The following is a 13,343-nucleotide window of genomic DNA, read 5'->3' on the forward strand; positions in this document are numbered from 1 at the left end:
ACACAATTATTACTTTTCCTTTTTTCTTTAATTTTTTTAACCATTCAATTTAATTTTTAATATTTAATTCTCTCAACTATTCATTACTTTTTCCATAATTCAAAAATACAATCATTACTTTTTCACACGTTTTTTTCATAATTCAACAACATAATTATTACAAACCAATTAAAATCAAAACTCAATTCTAAAATCAAACACAACCTAAGTCACGCATTGTTGTAGGTTCACCTTTTTCATATTTTTCTTATGAATTCATTATCAATCAATAGATGGAAGGGAAATGTAAAATTTAACGACCTGATAATATATGTAGATTAGTTGTTCGTCATAGTCGTTTGCCACTCGATCAAACCCGACCGACCATGGCAACTTTACGAGCAAATTCGAAAATACAAAAAGAGAGAGAGACGTTGGAAGTCCCTCCGTTCATGCTAATTGGCTTTGGCAGCACAAATTTGGCATCAAATCCGCAGTTAAAAGATCCTCAAAAATAACAGAACGGGAAGAACAAAAGCAAGGAAAGGAGAAAAAACCGGGTAAATCTGCAATTCTCATCTCAGCCGTACGATATTATTCTCCCACTGTTAAATCAAGAGTGGACGCGTCGCATTGTATGACTAACCCCCTACCACCAGCAGATCGTACGGCCCCGCCTACTTTATCCAATCATTTCCTACAGTTCCCTCCGGTTACTGCCAAACGTTGACATGACGACGTGGAGTGGGGCGATTGGCCAGCCGACCGGTGCTGATAGGAACGGTGCACACCTGCATAACGGCGCCGTCAAAATTCCCGTTTGCAGATTCCCTCCATTAGCGTTAACGGAGCCTGGACCACGCATCATCGTTAAGTTAAATCCTGACCGTTCATCAGCCACCGTCACCATCACCCCCCCTCCCTCATATTAACTTTTTTCCTCCCGAAAAGAACTTACGGAACCCAGCCTGAAGAACTGCACAGGGGAGAGAGAGAGAGAGAGAGAGAGAGCAGAAGCCAACAAAATTCTAGAAAGAGAAAGAGAAAGAGAGAGAGAGATGGTGAGGAAGTGTGGAGGACGAACTACGGAGGTCGCCGTGATAGACGTGGCGGCGGTAGGGGTGAGGACGCGAGCTCAAGCCATGGCCCCGGCTTCCTCCGCTGCAGCTACAGCCTCGGCCAAAGCAGCGAAGAGGAGGAGGACTATTGGAGATGGTAACAGCGAGTCGTTCAAGCTGTCGAGCAACAATTCGACGTGCACTCAGCTCAGGAGCAGCTCCGGACGGCGGAATTCTGCCTTGCCGCCGCCGCCGCAGGCGCCGGTTGCACTGACCGAGGACTTCCGCTGCCTGAGCACCAGCTCCGATGATCAGGCCTCGTGCTGCTCGAGCTACGGATCCAGCGAGCTGGAGAAGGACAAACTCAGGTTCACAGATCTGGAGGTGAAGTTTCGAGAGACTATATACATGTCAGAGCTTAATTGCACACGATCCGCTGCTTCTACTGCTCTTCTCTTTCCGGCTTTATTGCATGAATTTATGCCTGAAGAGGCCTTTTAAAATCTCCGCGTTGCGGTTTCTGCAGGAGGAGCACAGCGAAGCCGATTCCTCGACGTCGTCGCGATTTAGCAGAGAAAGGTCTCTACTCTCTTCCTCTCACAAGCGCACACATCCATATACATATATATATTTAGATATATGTGCGTGTGTGTATAGAAGGAGTCGCCTTCACGGCTTCGCAAATTCAATTTGTACTGACGTGAAATTCAAAAATGGACGTCTCTTGAGTTGTTTGAAAAACCTCTCTCACTGCTATAAATGGCTTCCTTCTTCTCAGTAATAAATGTCTCTCATCTCTTCTCTTCAATCCGCTGAAGAGCTCCTCTCCTTCGCTGTGATTGCAGAAGAGAGAAGACGCCGTCGAGCGTGGTTGGAGGAGGAGAAGAAACGGACAGCATGAACTCGTCACTGGACAAATTAGCAGCGGAGCCGAACCATCCACAAAGATCAAAGGAGGAGTTTCAGTCCTCAGTTGTTGACGCCGAGATCGAAGGACTGTTTGGGAAAATCGGAAAGCCGGAGATCATCAAGATGCCGACGCACTCCGAGATCGAAGAATTCTTCGCCGCTGCAGAGGCTGAAAATCGCCGGGAGCTCGAGCGTTACAAAAACAAGTAAGTCCTAGAGAAATTCAGTGTCGCCTTTCCATTTCAGATCAGTTTCCGAGTAAAATAGTTTCCAAATTACCCCGCAGTTTCGTTGCAACCAAATGTACCGCGCTCACTGCGCAGCTTAATTTCGGCTCTAGATTAAGCATCGGAATGAATGCAGGTACAACTTCGATTTCGTCAAGGAGGAGCCGTTGAAAGGTCGGTTCGAGTGGCATCAGATATCGCCAGCAGAAAAAGTTACCGAGTAGCTTAAAACTACAACCAACAAGGGATTCGGATAATTCAGGCAAACCGCATCGGAATTCTTATTGCCCTAGCATTGTTAATGAATCAATCAGCATTATCATGATAACTACTATTATTAATTATTTAGAGTATAGCTCAGAAATTCGAATCGGTTCGAGCGAATTCCGCTTCTACTATAGTACTCTTATTCTAGTTTGTACAGTTATGTGTAAGCCAGTTTCTGTACCGGGGAGGGGGGCTAATACGAAGAAGAAGAAATCTACGAGGAGCACGCGGGGAGGGGAAATGGAAAAGGTGAGAAATAAAGGCCCTTTGTAGCAAGGAACCAGTGGATATTGATGAGTGACAGAAATCTTTTCTTCTCTCATATATATTCTCATTTTCGTGCTTACGGAGCTCCCAAAATTCCCGTCTCTTTCTCTGCAAATCTGCAAAACAACTTCTTCCCCTGATATCTCTCCTAGTACTTTCAGGCTCGCTCTTTTTCTGCATTTATGATTTCCCCCATTTTTCGGCCCTTTTTGTTTTTGAAATATTATTAATTATTATTACTGCCCCATGAATATGATGGATATGATGATACAATTTTATTTTACCTCTGTTTTTATTTATTTATGAAATTACTGGGTCAGGAAAAATAATTAAAATAAGAAAAAGGGGAGAGGGGTAAACTCATCAGGCGGGTGGATGAAGAGGGAAATCGTGTCATGGATGGTGGTGTTGGGTGAAGAAGAGGCAGGTACACGGGCCATGCCGAGTAAGTCACGGACACGTGTTGGTGGAATAGGAAAGCCTGATCTTATCCCGCCACCCATGTGATGGAGTGTGAGCCTCCTCCAATTGCTTCAATTTGTGTCTAATTATTAAGGGTGGCGGACTGCTACTCCTCTTCCTTCGAATGAATTAATCACAGCAGTTGATTGATACGGAACCATCCTATTGCCTGTCGGGCTCAGGTTGGACTCAAAATTATCACCCAACTTTCTCAAATGCGCAAGCAAGGAGGGCGTGCAAGGAAAGCATGTAGGGGATCTTGCTCACATATAGCTTGTACTTTCTCGACTTAAATTGTTTGGTTTTATTTATCATATGGACATGGATACGTGCGCTAGTGTAACCTTCACACGATGGTCGAACGTATTGCCAGCCCTAATTAAGGCAGGAGGGGCTAATGGTGGAACATTAATATACCTAATAGTTTCTTACAGTATGTTAACCAGTACTATCTCATTCTGTTAAGGCGTTTATATGATATCTAGAATGCAGGATGAAATATAGCAAAAACATACTCTACGCGGTGAAGTGAGATAAGTCGGGAAGGCTGGGGGTGGTTGTGAGCAATGGAGGAAGGGGAGGGGGTGGTCCAGCATGGAAATTGTTCCTGTTGATGAGAGGGGGCCCTAAGGGGAAGAGATGAAAAAGGAGAAGAAGACTGATGAAGGAGGCCATAGCTATATAGACAAAGTAAACGCTATGGCTAACTGCTTATATCGTGGGGAGTTGATGAGATTTGTTTCTATTATTGATTGTTGTGTAGTGAAAGAGAGGGTAAGAGGGGATAAAGAGTAAGGACATAACTGTGAGTTAGGGCAAGGGGGTTAGAATCTCATATGGATGGGTTGCTAGTTTTAGGGCAGGTAAATGCACATGCTGATGCCCGTAAACTAATTATAGAGGAAGATTCTCTTTGTGAAATTTGATGCTCTCTGCTTGTAATTATAGGCGCATTGTGTGTGTGTGTGTAAGTCAATATATATATATATATATATATATATGTACTGTATGCATGTGTAGTTGGGAGAGAACACACATTTTAAATAAGCTTATATAAAAGGAGGTTGAGAAATCAAAGAAAGTATAGTGCAGAGGTACTACACTCTGTGCCCGACAATCAAGAGATTGCAGGTTCGACAATTATTAATTTTCACCATGAGTAAGTAGGAGATTATCGGGAAATATTCTCAGCAGCTGCTCCTCTTACATGGAATGTTAAACCTTTCTTCCTCTTCCGGGGTGCTTTCGAGTCGAGTGAAGCCATAATCAGTAAACCGAAAGCGATCTCTGCTATCAGATGCCAAAGACACTTATTCGTCCAAATATGAATAGTCAGAGCCTAAGTTCCATCCATCTTTTATTCCTGGAGTCATGGCCAACGATAACATATATTAGCTACCATTTAAGAGTTTGAGTGAAGGACGAAACATACATCGAAATAGAAATATATACATTACGGTGATAGGGAAGAGTAATGAAGGCACATGACACCTTGTCCCTTGATTAGCTTAATTAGTAACATCAATAGCTAAGTCGGTCTCAACTCTCCTCCGGTATGCCATATACTCGTAAAAAAGCACGCAAGAAGTACGATTGAAACCTTGAAGAGCCTTTAATCTTCAGACCGAAAACGGGAAAACAACGAACTGATCACAACAAAACTGTACCATCTCCTCCAACATAATCTTGAGTCCGATCCTTTACGAATAATCTGTACTTCAAACTGAAGAGAATCCTAAACGGCTGCTGGTCTGGCTATTGATGTTTACAGTACAGTAAACAAATTAGTGATTGGATGGGCCATGTGCTGAGTACGTCCCGTGCTTTGGTTACTTCGGTCCTCGTCCCCTTTTTTATTCTTATTAAAATTTGGTATGCTGGTACGGAATGCCGCGTGAAGGAGCCACCAAGATGATGATTCCAAACGATGTGATAGAGCCTGTCATTAATTTGGTTCTCGATGACTAGCACGGAAACTCTCCTAATCCTATGATATCGACCAAGCTGTTTCTCTTTTCATAAATTTTTCCCAATAAAGTAACGACTTAAACGTGTGTCATTTTTCGATCAGTATATATGAAGGTGGCCCACGTAAAATTGCATATTATACTGATGCCTATGGGGTCTAATATTATTTAGTTTGCCACCAAAATGTTCATTAAAGCCTGGAAGTCAAGAGTATTAATTAGTACGCAACATTGGCAGGCCGTCCATATATTCTGGGTCATCTCATCATCGTCTTCCTTAGCAACACTGCCAACCATGCAACTGCTACTTAAAATATATATATATATATATGCAGTGTAACCAGCTTGTACTTTCTGTTTACTTTCATTTTCCACACTTCGCGGTAAATGAGACCTAGATGTGTGAAGCACGTGAGATTGGCCCATGTGAGGAGGATAGCCCACAATTGATAAGGTTCAAGGAGGTCATCCATGAGCTAAGGTTCCGGCTAAAGCTCACTATTTTCGGTTGATCTAGCCGATACCCAACTCTTCATGCAACTTCTGGCTAATGAGGCCGAGAAGTCATACAAGTCTTCTCACGAGCCAATCCACGCCGTGAGCTACTCGATAAGACCAACTTCTAGCCGTCTCTTGAGGTCACCTTATTGTTAGCACTCGAATTAGAGAAAATCCTAGCAGCCAAATCTTCGGGCCGCATAACCATCTAACCATCATCGTCTATCATCTACTACAATATCTCTCCTAAATCCAGCTACTGACTAGACTTACAGACTTTCGAGCTGTATAGCTACGCTCTAGCACGGTGAAGTCGGTTGGTAGTTTCGCTACCAATCTTTGGGACTGCATCCTGACACCCTTGACAATCCCAATCTCTTAAGAGATTCACGTAGCAGACACCGAAAGTGGGATTGCGTGATTCTACGCGAAACGCTTTCTAAAAGCAACTGGACAGAAGTTATACTTATAGCAACGGCATGCAACTAATTAATCCTGGGTTAGGGATCAAAATGAAATGGTGCTCAGTGGGCTCCGCCAGCCCCTTGAGTCCTAACTAACATATCCAGGACATGGGAGGTTGACAATTCATATTAACAACCCGTGTTTCGTTTCAGTTTCCATTAATGAGAGATCGAACGAACCAGTACTAGCTAGCATAGCTAGTCTTCACTTGAGATTTTCGGCTTGCAGGACTTGTAGATAGAAGCGGTTGGATAAGATGAGATGGATCGGCCCTTGCCGGTTCATGCAAAATGTCCGGCATGGTCATTGATGCGTCCAGCTTTCATGTTATTGATCTTAGTATAATAACCGGGTAATGTACTTGCATCATATAGGAGTTCAGTAGTTATATGCCTTGTATGTGCTCGACCAGATAATGTTGCACGGCCTTCTAATTTATGAGATGTACGTGCTTGACAGCGCACTGGAGAATCCAATCCCATTTCGAGGTTGGAGAGAACATCTTCTGTTATCTCGCAAGTAAGAATAAATTTAGGGGGGGACATCAAGTACCAGCAAAATTGATGGTAATTAAGAACGGGAGGATGTAAATTGATTGCTAGAGTACCTTCACGCAACTTCACAACAACTTGCATCTTTTTAACTTCACAGCGTACTCCCTAGAGCTGAAAAGACCGTTTCATAGGCCAAAGCCACAGCACTTCGAGTATATATGAGCGTACTCGGTTTTCATTTCCCGATGAGACCATGGAGTCGCTCTCAGCCTATTAATTAGCCGAGATTAATCCATGTTCAGATATTGATTCGGTTACGGCAAATGTGGTTAGTTCTAGTAAATTTTGAACCTCTACACGGTGCATGTAACAGACTACTATTTTGTAGGTCAAAAAATAAAATAGAAGCAAATACAGTTGAAAGAAATTTATTATTCACTGCAATGTGTCATCCTGGTGACTAAAGGAGCCGGATTTTCTTGGTGGTTCCGCAGAAAATCATACTAGGAAAATATTCTCTACTGCCCACTTGCCATAAAAAAGAAAAAGATAATTCCGCCATATAGCCTAACGTTCGAAGAAATTCTTAGTTTTAGTCTAAACTTGATTTTTTACCTGAGATATCACAACGTTGACGTGTTGGTTTCATATCTAGCCCGACACTAATTTTCCGTCCAAAATTGACGGAATTGCATACCTGGCACGTTAATTTTGTAACAATGCTTACACAAAATTAATATGCTACGTGTGCAATTCCGTCAATTTTAGACGAAAAGTTAGCGTCGGGCTAGATGTGAAATCAACACGTCAACGTTGTGATATCTCAGGTAAAAAATTAAGTTTGAGCTAGAACTAAGAATTTCTTCAAACGTTAGGTTATATGGCGCAATTAACAAAATAAAAAAAAACTATATATGTTCTTGTGGGTAAATAAAATAGGGAGAAATTAAATAAATAATCGCACCCAAATTATAAAAAGTAAGAGAAATAAAATGGACGTCAGATGTAATATATGATAGATAGCATTATGTCTTGGATCCGGTGTCCCCTCGTCTGTCCGCGGTTGTTTCATGTCATTCTCTCTGCGCTGAACTGTCCGTTGACTTGACCTCTTTCTAGTCAACATTTTTTTGCCTCTTTCTTTTCAGCTCCCTCCCTTGTCTTCTTCCTCCATTTTCTTCTTCTCCTTTAGTGTTCCCTGCATGACCTGACGATGTACATAATTTTCAATCATCTTGTTTGGTTTATTAATGACGATTTACTTTCGCATATCGATAGAAATTGGGGTCTCGACATAGTCGGCGGTCACACCTCTCAGACCCCGATAACTCTGGATTAAGTAGCCATGTTACGGGGCAGGATTGACTCCGAAGTGCTAACTTTGAGGCTGGACTCGCTTGAGTTGGGGCAATTAGTATTGGGCTATGGATGGGATCTTAAAGATGGTGAAATGTTTGTATACCTACTAATGAAGTGATCTTGGGAGCCCAATTTGTCACTTGAGCAAAGCCCGAATCTGTCATGGGGGACATTACTAGCTAAGCCCAATCCAAATGCTTCGTGCGATTTTGTGAGCGAATAGCCCTAGACAGGCCTACTTAGGTAATGAGCCCTTCAACCACTCCATGGGAAGGCATATATGGCTTCCAAAGTGCCATGACAACAATGGCTTGTGGTCAACAATGTAGATGTCCCTCCCTCTAGCAAAAGGGCATCTCGGCGATTCATCCGCGCACACCAAGGCGAAGCATATCTCATATCCATAACATATATCATGCCCAGATATATACACAAAGACTACCACGGTTTTCGAAATGGTCCCAACCAAACAATCATATATACAAAATACATAAGTACAGAATACATACTTATATGTGCATGAGACTTGCGATGATCCAGACGAAATGAAAATATACGTAAGGCAACGAAGAATCAAAGCATGTCTATTGTTTACATTTTCTCATTTCTCTACTTGGTCCAGTTCATGCGTATCTATATGCATAGCTCCACTAGAGGAATAGTAATTGAAAGAGTGCTCTGCCCTCTTGCCTTCTTGGCGGCCGGGCACATAATTATAAGCAGCGGACAAGTTCCTGGCATGGGTCAAGGTGATCGAGTGACGCCCTAATATTGCTTGGAGGTCAATATATAACTAATGACGACATTTGGATATGCAACTGCCTGTTTTACTAAGATCATTTATGGTAAAAACACTCTGATAGGACGCAGCAAAGCAAGCCAGAAATTTGGTTTCCATAAGATTTTTGGGTTTACAGATCGAGATTACAGACGGAAAGAGTTGTTTTTGGTAGGCCGTAGAGCTAATTCCTGGCGCATGGTTGCTTGACCTAATGGAGTTGGAGAACAAGTTATTCATGCGGCAGCGTAATGTCCAGTGGCACCAGCTAGCTGCAGACTGCAATTTGGAAGCCCTAACTCTTGTATGAGGTTTGCTCTAATGTTCCTGCAACAAATGACGACGAAGGTGCTCGCTCAGAAACCAGAATCGGGTGGACGGGAGTGATCATGTGGAATCAACGTTATGTTCATCAGGGGGCTTGAGTTGTATTCAGACGATCGTAAACATTTATATTGTTGGCAATCGATCCCATTATAATCGCTTGTGCATATCAACCTGAAAAATCTATCATCACAGACCAAAGATTTATCATATCCATGGTACTAAATCTCGAGTCATTTAGAAGAAAGACAAAGAAGCAGAACGTTGTATCATTGAGCAAGCATAGGCTTGGAGAAATTTGTAATGGGTTCTCTCTATTATTTGTATGAGCTGATCATCGGGATGTCTCATTAGATTTTGATGGCAAGAAGCACACAACATTCAGTGAGTAGACCTAACTTTCAATGGCAACCGGGAATATTAACCGGTTGATGAGGTTTTCTGATGAGATTGATGATCTTACAGGGTATATTTTGTGCTAAGATAGCATACGCAAGGCCTACGTGCTAACTGTGATACCATGGACTCATGAACCAGGGTCTAGGCAATGCGCAGATGAGACACTCTGTTCACTAGCTAGTGATAGAGAACCCGGTGATCGACGCCTTCTTCAAACCGGGAGTATGTAAACACACGTACTCCTTGGCACAACATGAGGCTTGTGAGACATGGGCGAGCAGAGGCGGCTCGTTGACGGCTGACACTATCCCTCCCTTGGATCGATAAGAACGGATGAGGTTTTCCTCCTACTCAAACAAAATATATGCATCACATTTTTCATTCCATTTAAGTTATGATAACCATTCATATGAATGGAAAGTTATAAATGTAAGAAGTAAATCTTTTTGAAGAGGTATTATAATTTATCGATTTCTCCTCAAATTGTTATCAGAAAAAATGATTATTTTTTCTATAAGAAGTGACACTTGAGACATACACTTCTTTCGATCCTGGACCATCCAGCCCCGGGGGCTCCCGAAACTGTTGGAATCTGCCAATCCGAAGGGCTCGGGGTCCCTCGCTGGTTCGGTCGGGACTGTAGAAAAACCCTAGTCTTCCATATTGTGGCTCAGTTGCATCAGCACTTTGGACCGTTAAAAGCCGCCTCTTTCTTCCTCACCCGAAAAAAAAGGGCCAAAAAAAAAAAAGGAAACCAAAACTTTCATTTCGTAAGCTCAGACCCCACCATGCAATTGTGCTCGGAGGCCCTGCAATCGAGCAGCGCCCCCCTCGGATTCTCCGATTTTCTTCAGCCAAGACCCTCGACCCGCTTCTTGAACTAGACCCGAGCTGCCCTTAAAGCCATGGAGCCTGCGGAGGTCAAGAGCGAGGCGCCCGAGGTGGAGGAGGGAACCCCCAACAATACGCCGACGCCGCCGCCGCCGCCGGCGGAGAAGCATACGCGCCGCAACCTCCGTGGATCTGCTAGTGATGTCAACAACAACGACGAGGCTGCAACCCTCGCCGAGCTCTGGCCTTCCCGGAAGTCCAAGTCCGACACTGCCGCCACTTCGGTCTCTCTCTCCTCTCTTTCTCTGTTGTAGTTCGAGTTCTAGGTCATGTTCTGCTCAGAGCCTCTGCGAATTAGTTCCACTCAGCTCGAATCGGAAATGCGGGCCGAAAAGATGGAAAATTTTGGGAAATTGCTTCCTCAATGCTTCGCAATCTCAAATAAACCAACTTTGACCTAATCTAACCTATCCCTAAATCATCCGCTTCGGAGGATTCAGATCCGTGAAGCTGTAATTTCTGCCACCGATTTGTCGACCTCCAGAATCTTCCCCCTTTATGGCTTGAGGTTAGTTTTATGGTTAAGTTGTCTTTCTTCCCCCAGGGAAAGGCCGGGAAGACTGTGGAGAAGAAAGACTGGACTTCGAAGATGAGGAAGAGGCTCAGCAACTCGACGACTAAGCCCGTGAGGGTTTTTGCTTCAGGAACCTCTGATTAGATATCCTTTAGCTTTGGAAATACGAATAATTACTCATCGTTAAGCTTCAAAACGAACGATATTGCTCGAGCTTCAAACTTGAACTGCTTAGAAAGAGTAGGGACAGCATCTGTTGATTGCTATACTGATGGAGGATCTTGCTGACAATGTTTAATTTCTTGGGCAGCCGGTGGCTCTTCGTTCCGGGAAGAGGTTAAGGTCAGTATAGCGTCTAGGAGGCTTTTTAAAATCTTTGGCAGTTCGATGTTTGCTTTCAGTAGATTGTCTTACAGAAATAATCGTGCAATTTACTTTACTTGAAGCTATAAGAAGTATATGTCCTCAATCGACAGATCAGGTACCCCTACTGTAACCAGGACTGCTGTTTGGCTTAAGGCAGAAGAGGTCCGATCAAATCTTGACCCAAATTTCCCAAGCTTCATCAAAGTTTTGGTCAGATCTCACGTCGGCAGTTGCTTTTTCCTGGTAATGTTGCCTCTCTTGGACTTCTCTATTAGGTGCATCAATGATGGAAATTTTGACATTGACTGATTTTCTGTCTTTTGACCCCTTGCGGTCTAGTAATGTTGTGTATATGTTGGAGCCAGTTGAGTTTATAGGGTATTAATTGTTGCCTTATGTCAAGCAGGGGTTTCCAAGTCCCTTTGGCAAAGCATATTTACCGCAGACCGACACAGCTATAATTGTGGAAGATGAACAGGGGAAGCAGTATGAGGTTAAATATATTGGTCAAAAAACGGGACTGAGTGCAGGTTGGAGGCAATTCTCTGTGGATCACAATTTGCTTGAGGGTGATGTTTTGGTCTTCCAATTAGTTGAAGCCTCCAAACTGAAGGTAACTCATGTTGGGTTTCTCGCATTTGTAGTAATTGGTGAAGCACTGCATAGGTACTGCTACAGTCCTGAAGTGAGTGATGTGGACCGGTATTTGAAGCTTTTTATGAGAGCCTTTTGCTTTTTGTAGGTTCATATAATCAGGAAAAGTGACAATAGAGAAATTGAAGGTGCCGTAGGACTCCTTAATCCAGATTCTCCTGCTGAAAATCCAGGAACTGGTAAGTTTGCTTAATTTCTTCGATCTAATATTTTCTTTCATTAATGCTGCTCTAATTTGTCTAACTTTCTCTTGTCTTCATCCTTTTAAAGACATCCCTCAAGCTGATATGATCGCTTCTAAGCGTGGTAGGAGAAAACGTCCTAAGTCTCTCCCTTTGAGTATCCTCCAGAAGAACAAAAAGAAGCCTCGCCAGCAAAAGTCATTGACCCCTGAAATAGGACGATCTGCACAACAATCGGGGAACGACAGTGAAGAGGTTGGTTCTGAGGTTTTGGAGAGCTCCAGGTTAAGTGTCACCAAGGTTCAATTTAAAGATGTTGCAGCTCTCGAGAACTTCAAAATCTTGATAGAAGGAGTTCTTGTGGACTCGGAGTTCCTCGAAGATACCCGCCGCAAGTACTACGAGCTCTGTTGTAGTCAGAATGAGTTTCTTCACGAGAACCTCATGGAGGGCATCAACTTGAAACTGATCATCGGCGCCATAGCTGAAATTGTCGGTATTTCTGATGCAATAAGAGCATGCGATCTCGCTACCACTCAGGACAAGTTCTTGAGTTGGGATAGGACTCTGCATGCCTTTGAACTTTTGGGAATGAAGGTTGGGTTTCTGCGAAAACGGGTTAATTGGCTTATAACCCTTGCATTTGAATCTGAGAGTGCAGCCGAGGCTCGAAAGTTAGCTGAAGCTAAAAGTAAACGGGCTTCTGCGGAGGAAGAGATAAGAAAGCTGGAGTTGAGGCTTTTGGAGTTGGAGGAAGTGAATGAGAATCTGGGGGCTGAGATAGAGAGCTTAAGGCCAAAAGTTGAGACCCACGCGCTGAAATTCTTGGAAGAGGTTAATGCTCCGTGGTGAGCGAATTCTCTATGTTGCTGGAATGTATTTCTGTAGCTTTTAGTCACTTATGGCATGTTTCCATACTCTGTAAAGATCTTCCATCCTTTTCAATGAGACGGTAGTAGTTGAAGGAATGCGAGAGACCTGAAGTTTCACTAAAATATCTCTTATCCCTTTCACATGTCAAACTGCTCCAGGATTAGATGGAAATTAGTTCAAGTTCGCGGAATGTCCAGAACGGGAATGATATATTCTTCCACGATTTGTAGAAAGACGGACCTTCGGAATGAAATGAACATGTAAACTTTGTTCGAACTGTTAAGGCGCTGGGACCTATGGAATTCAAAGCCATTTGCGTCCTTGAGAGCCTTATAGGGCTGTCGAAAGAGCCCAAAATGAATCCTGAGATTTCCTAGGGCGATAAGGCACATTCTTCCAGGATATTCATT

At 43.2% G+C, this 13,343-nt stretch overlaps 2 protein-coding genes across 5 annotated transcripts; both read left to right on the forward strand.

Moving 5' to 3' along the window:
• Positions 1-697: 697 nt before the first annotated feature.
• On the forward strand, positions 698-2,952 carry LOC116201547 (cyclin-dependent kinase inhibitor 1-like). The gene is made up of 4 exons (XM_031532809.1): positions 698-1,421; positions 1,564-1,616; positions 1,883-2,152; positions 2,310-2,952. Exons 1-4 carry the CDS (start codon positions 1,038-1,040, stop codon positions 2,395-2,397), a joined length of 795 nt encoding a protein of 264 aa, XP_031388669.1. The 5' UTR covers positions 698-1,037; the 3' UTR covers positions 2,398-2,952.
• Positions 2,953-10,026: 7,074 nt separating this feature from the next.
• LOC116200855 (B3 domain-containing protein Os01g0234100-like) lies at positions 10,027-13,075 on the forward strand. Of its 4 annotated transcripts, none has more exons than XM_031531790.1 (7): positions 10,028-10,568; positions 10,889-10,969; positions 11,169-11,200; positions 11,305-11,467; positions 11,631-11,837; positions 11,967-12,057; positions 12,149-13,075. In XM_031531790.1, exons 1-7 carry the CDS (start codon positions 10,359-10,361, stop codon positions 12,910-12,912), a joined length of 1,548 nt encoding a protein of 515 aa, XP_031387650.1. In that variant the 5' UTR covers positions 10,028-10,358; the 3' UTR covers positions 12,913-13,075. The 4 variants fall into 4 exon arrangements, with proteins under 4 accessions (XP_031387653.1, XP_031387650.1, XP_031387654.1 ...); XM_031531791.1 differs by having other exon boundaries at positions 10,030-10,568; positions 11,335-11,467; positions 12,149-13,055; XM_031531793.1 differs by lacking the exon at positions 10,889-10,969 and having other exon boundaries at positions 10,027-10,568.
• The last annotated feature ends 268 nt before the right edge of the window (positions 13,076-13,343 follow it).

This window comes from Punica granatum, chromosome 3 (assembly GCF_007655135.1).
Source record: "Punica granatum isolate Tunisia-2019 chromosome 3, ASM765513v2, whole genome shotgun sequence".
Taxonomy (NCBI): Eukaryota; Viridiplantae; Streptophyta; class Magnoliopsida; order Myrtales; family Lythraceae; genus Punica; species Punica granatum.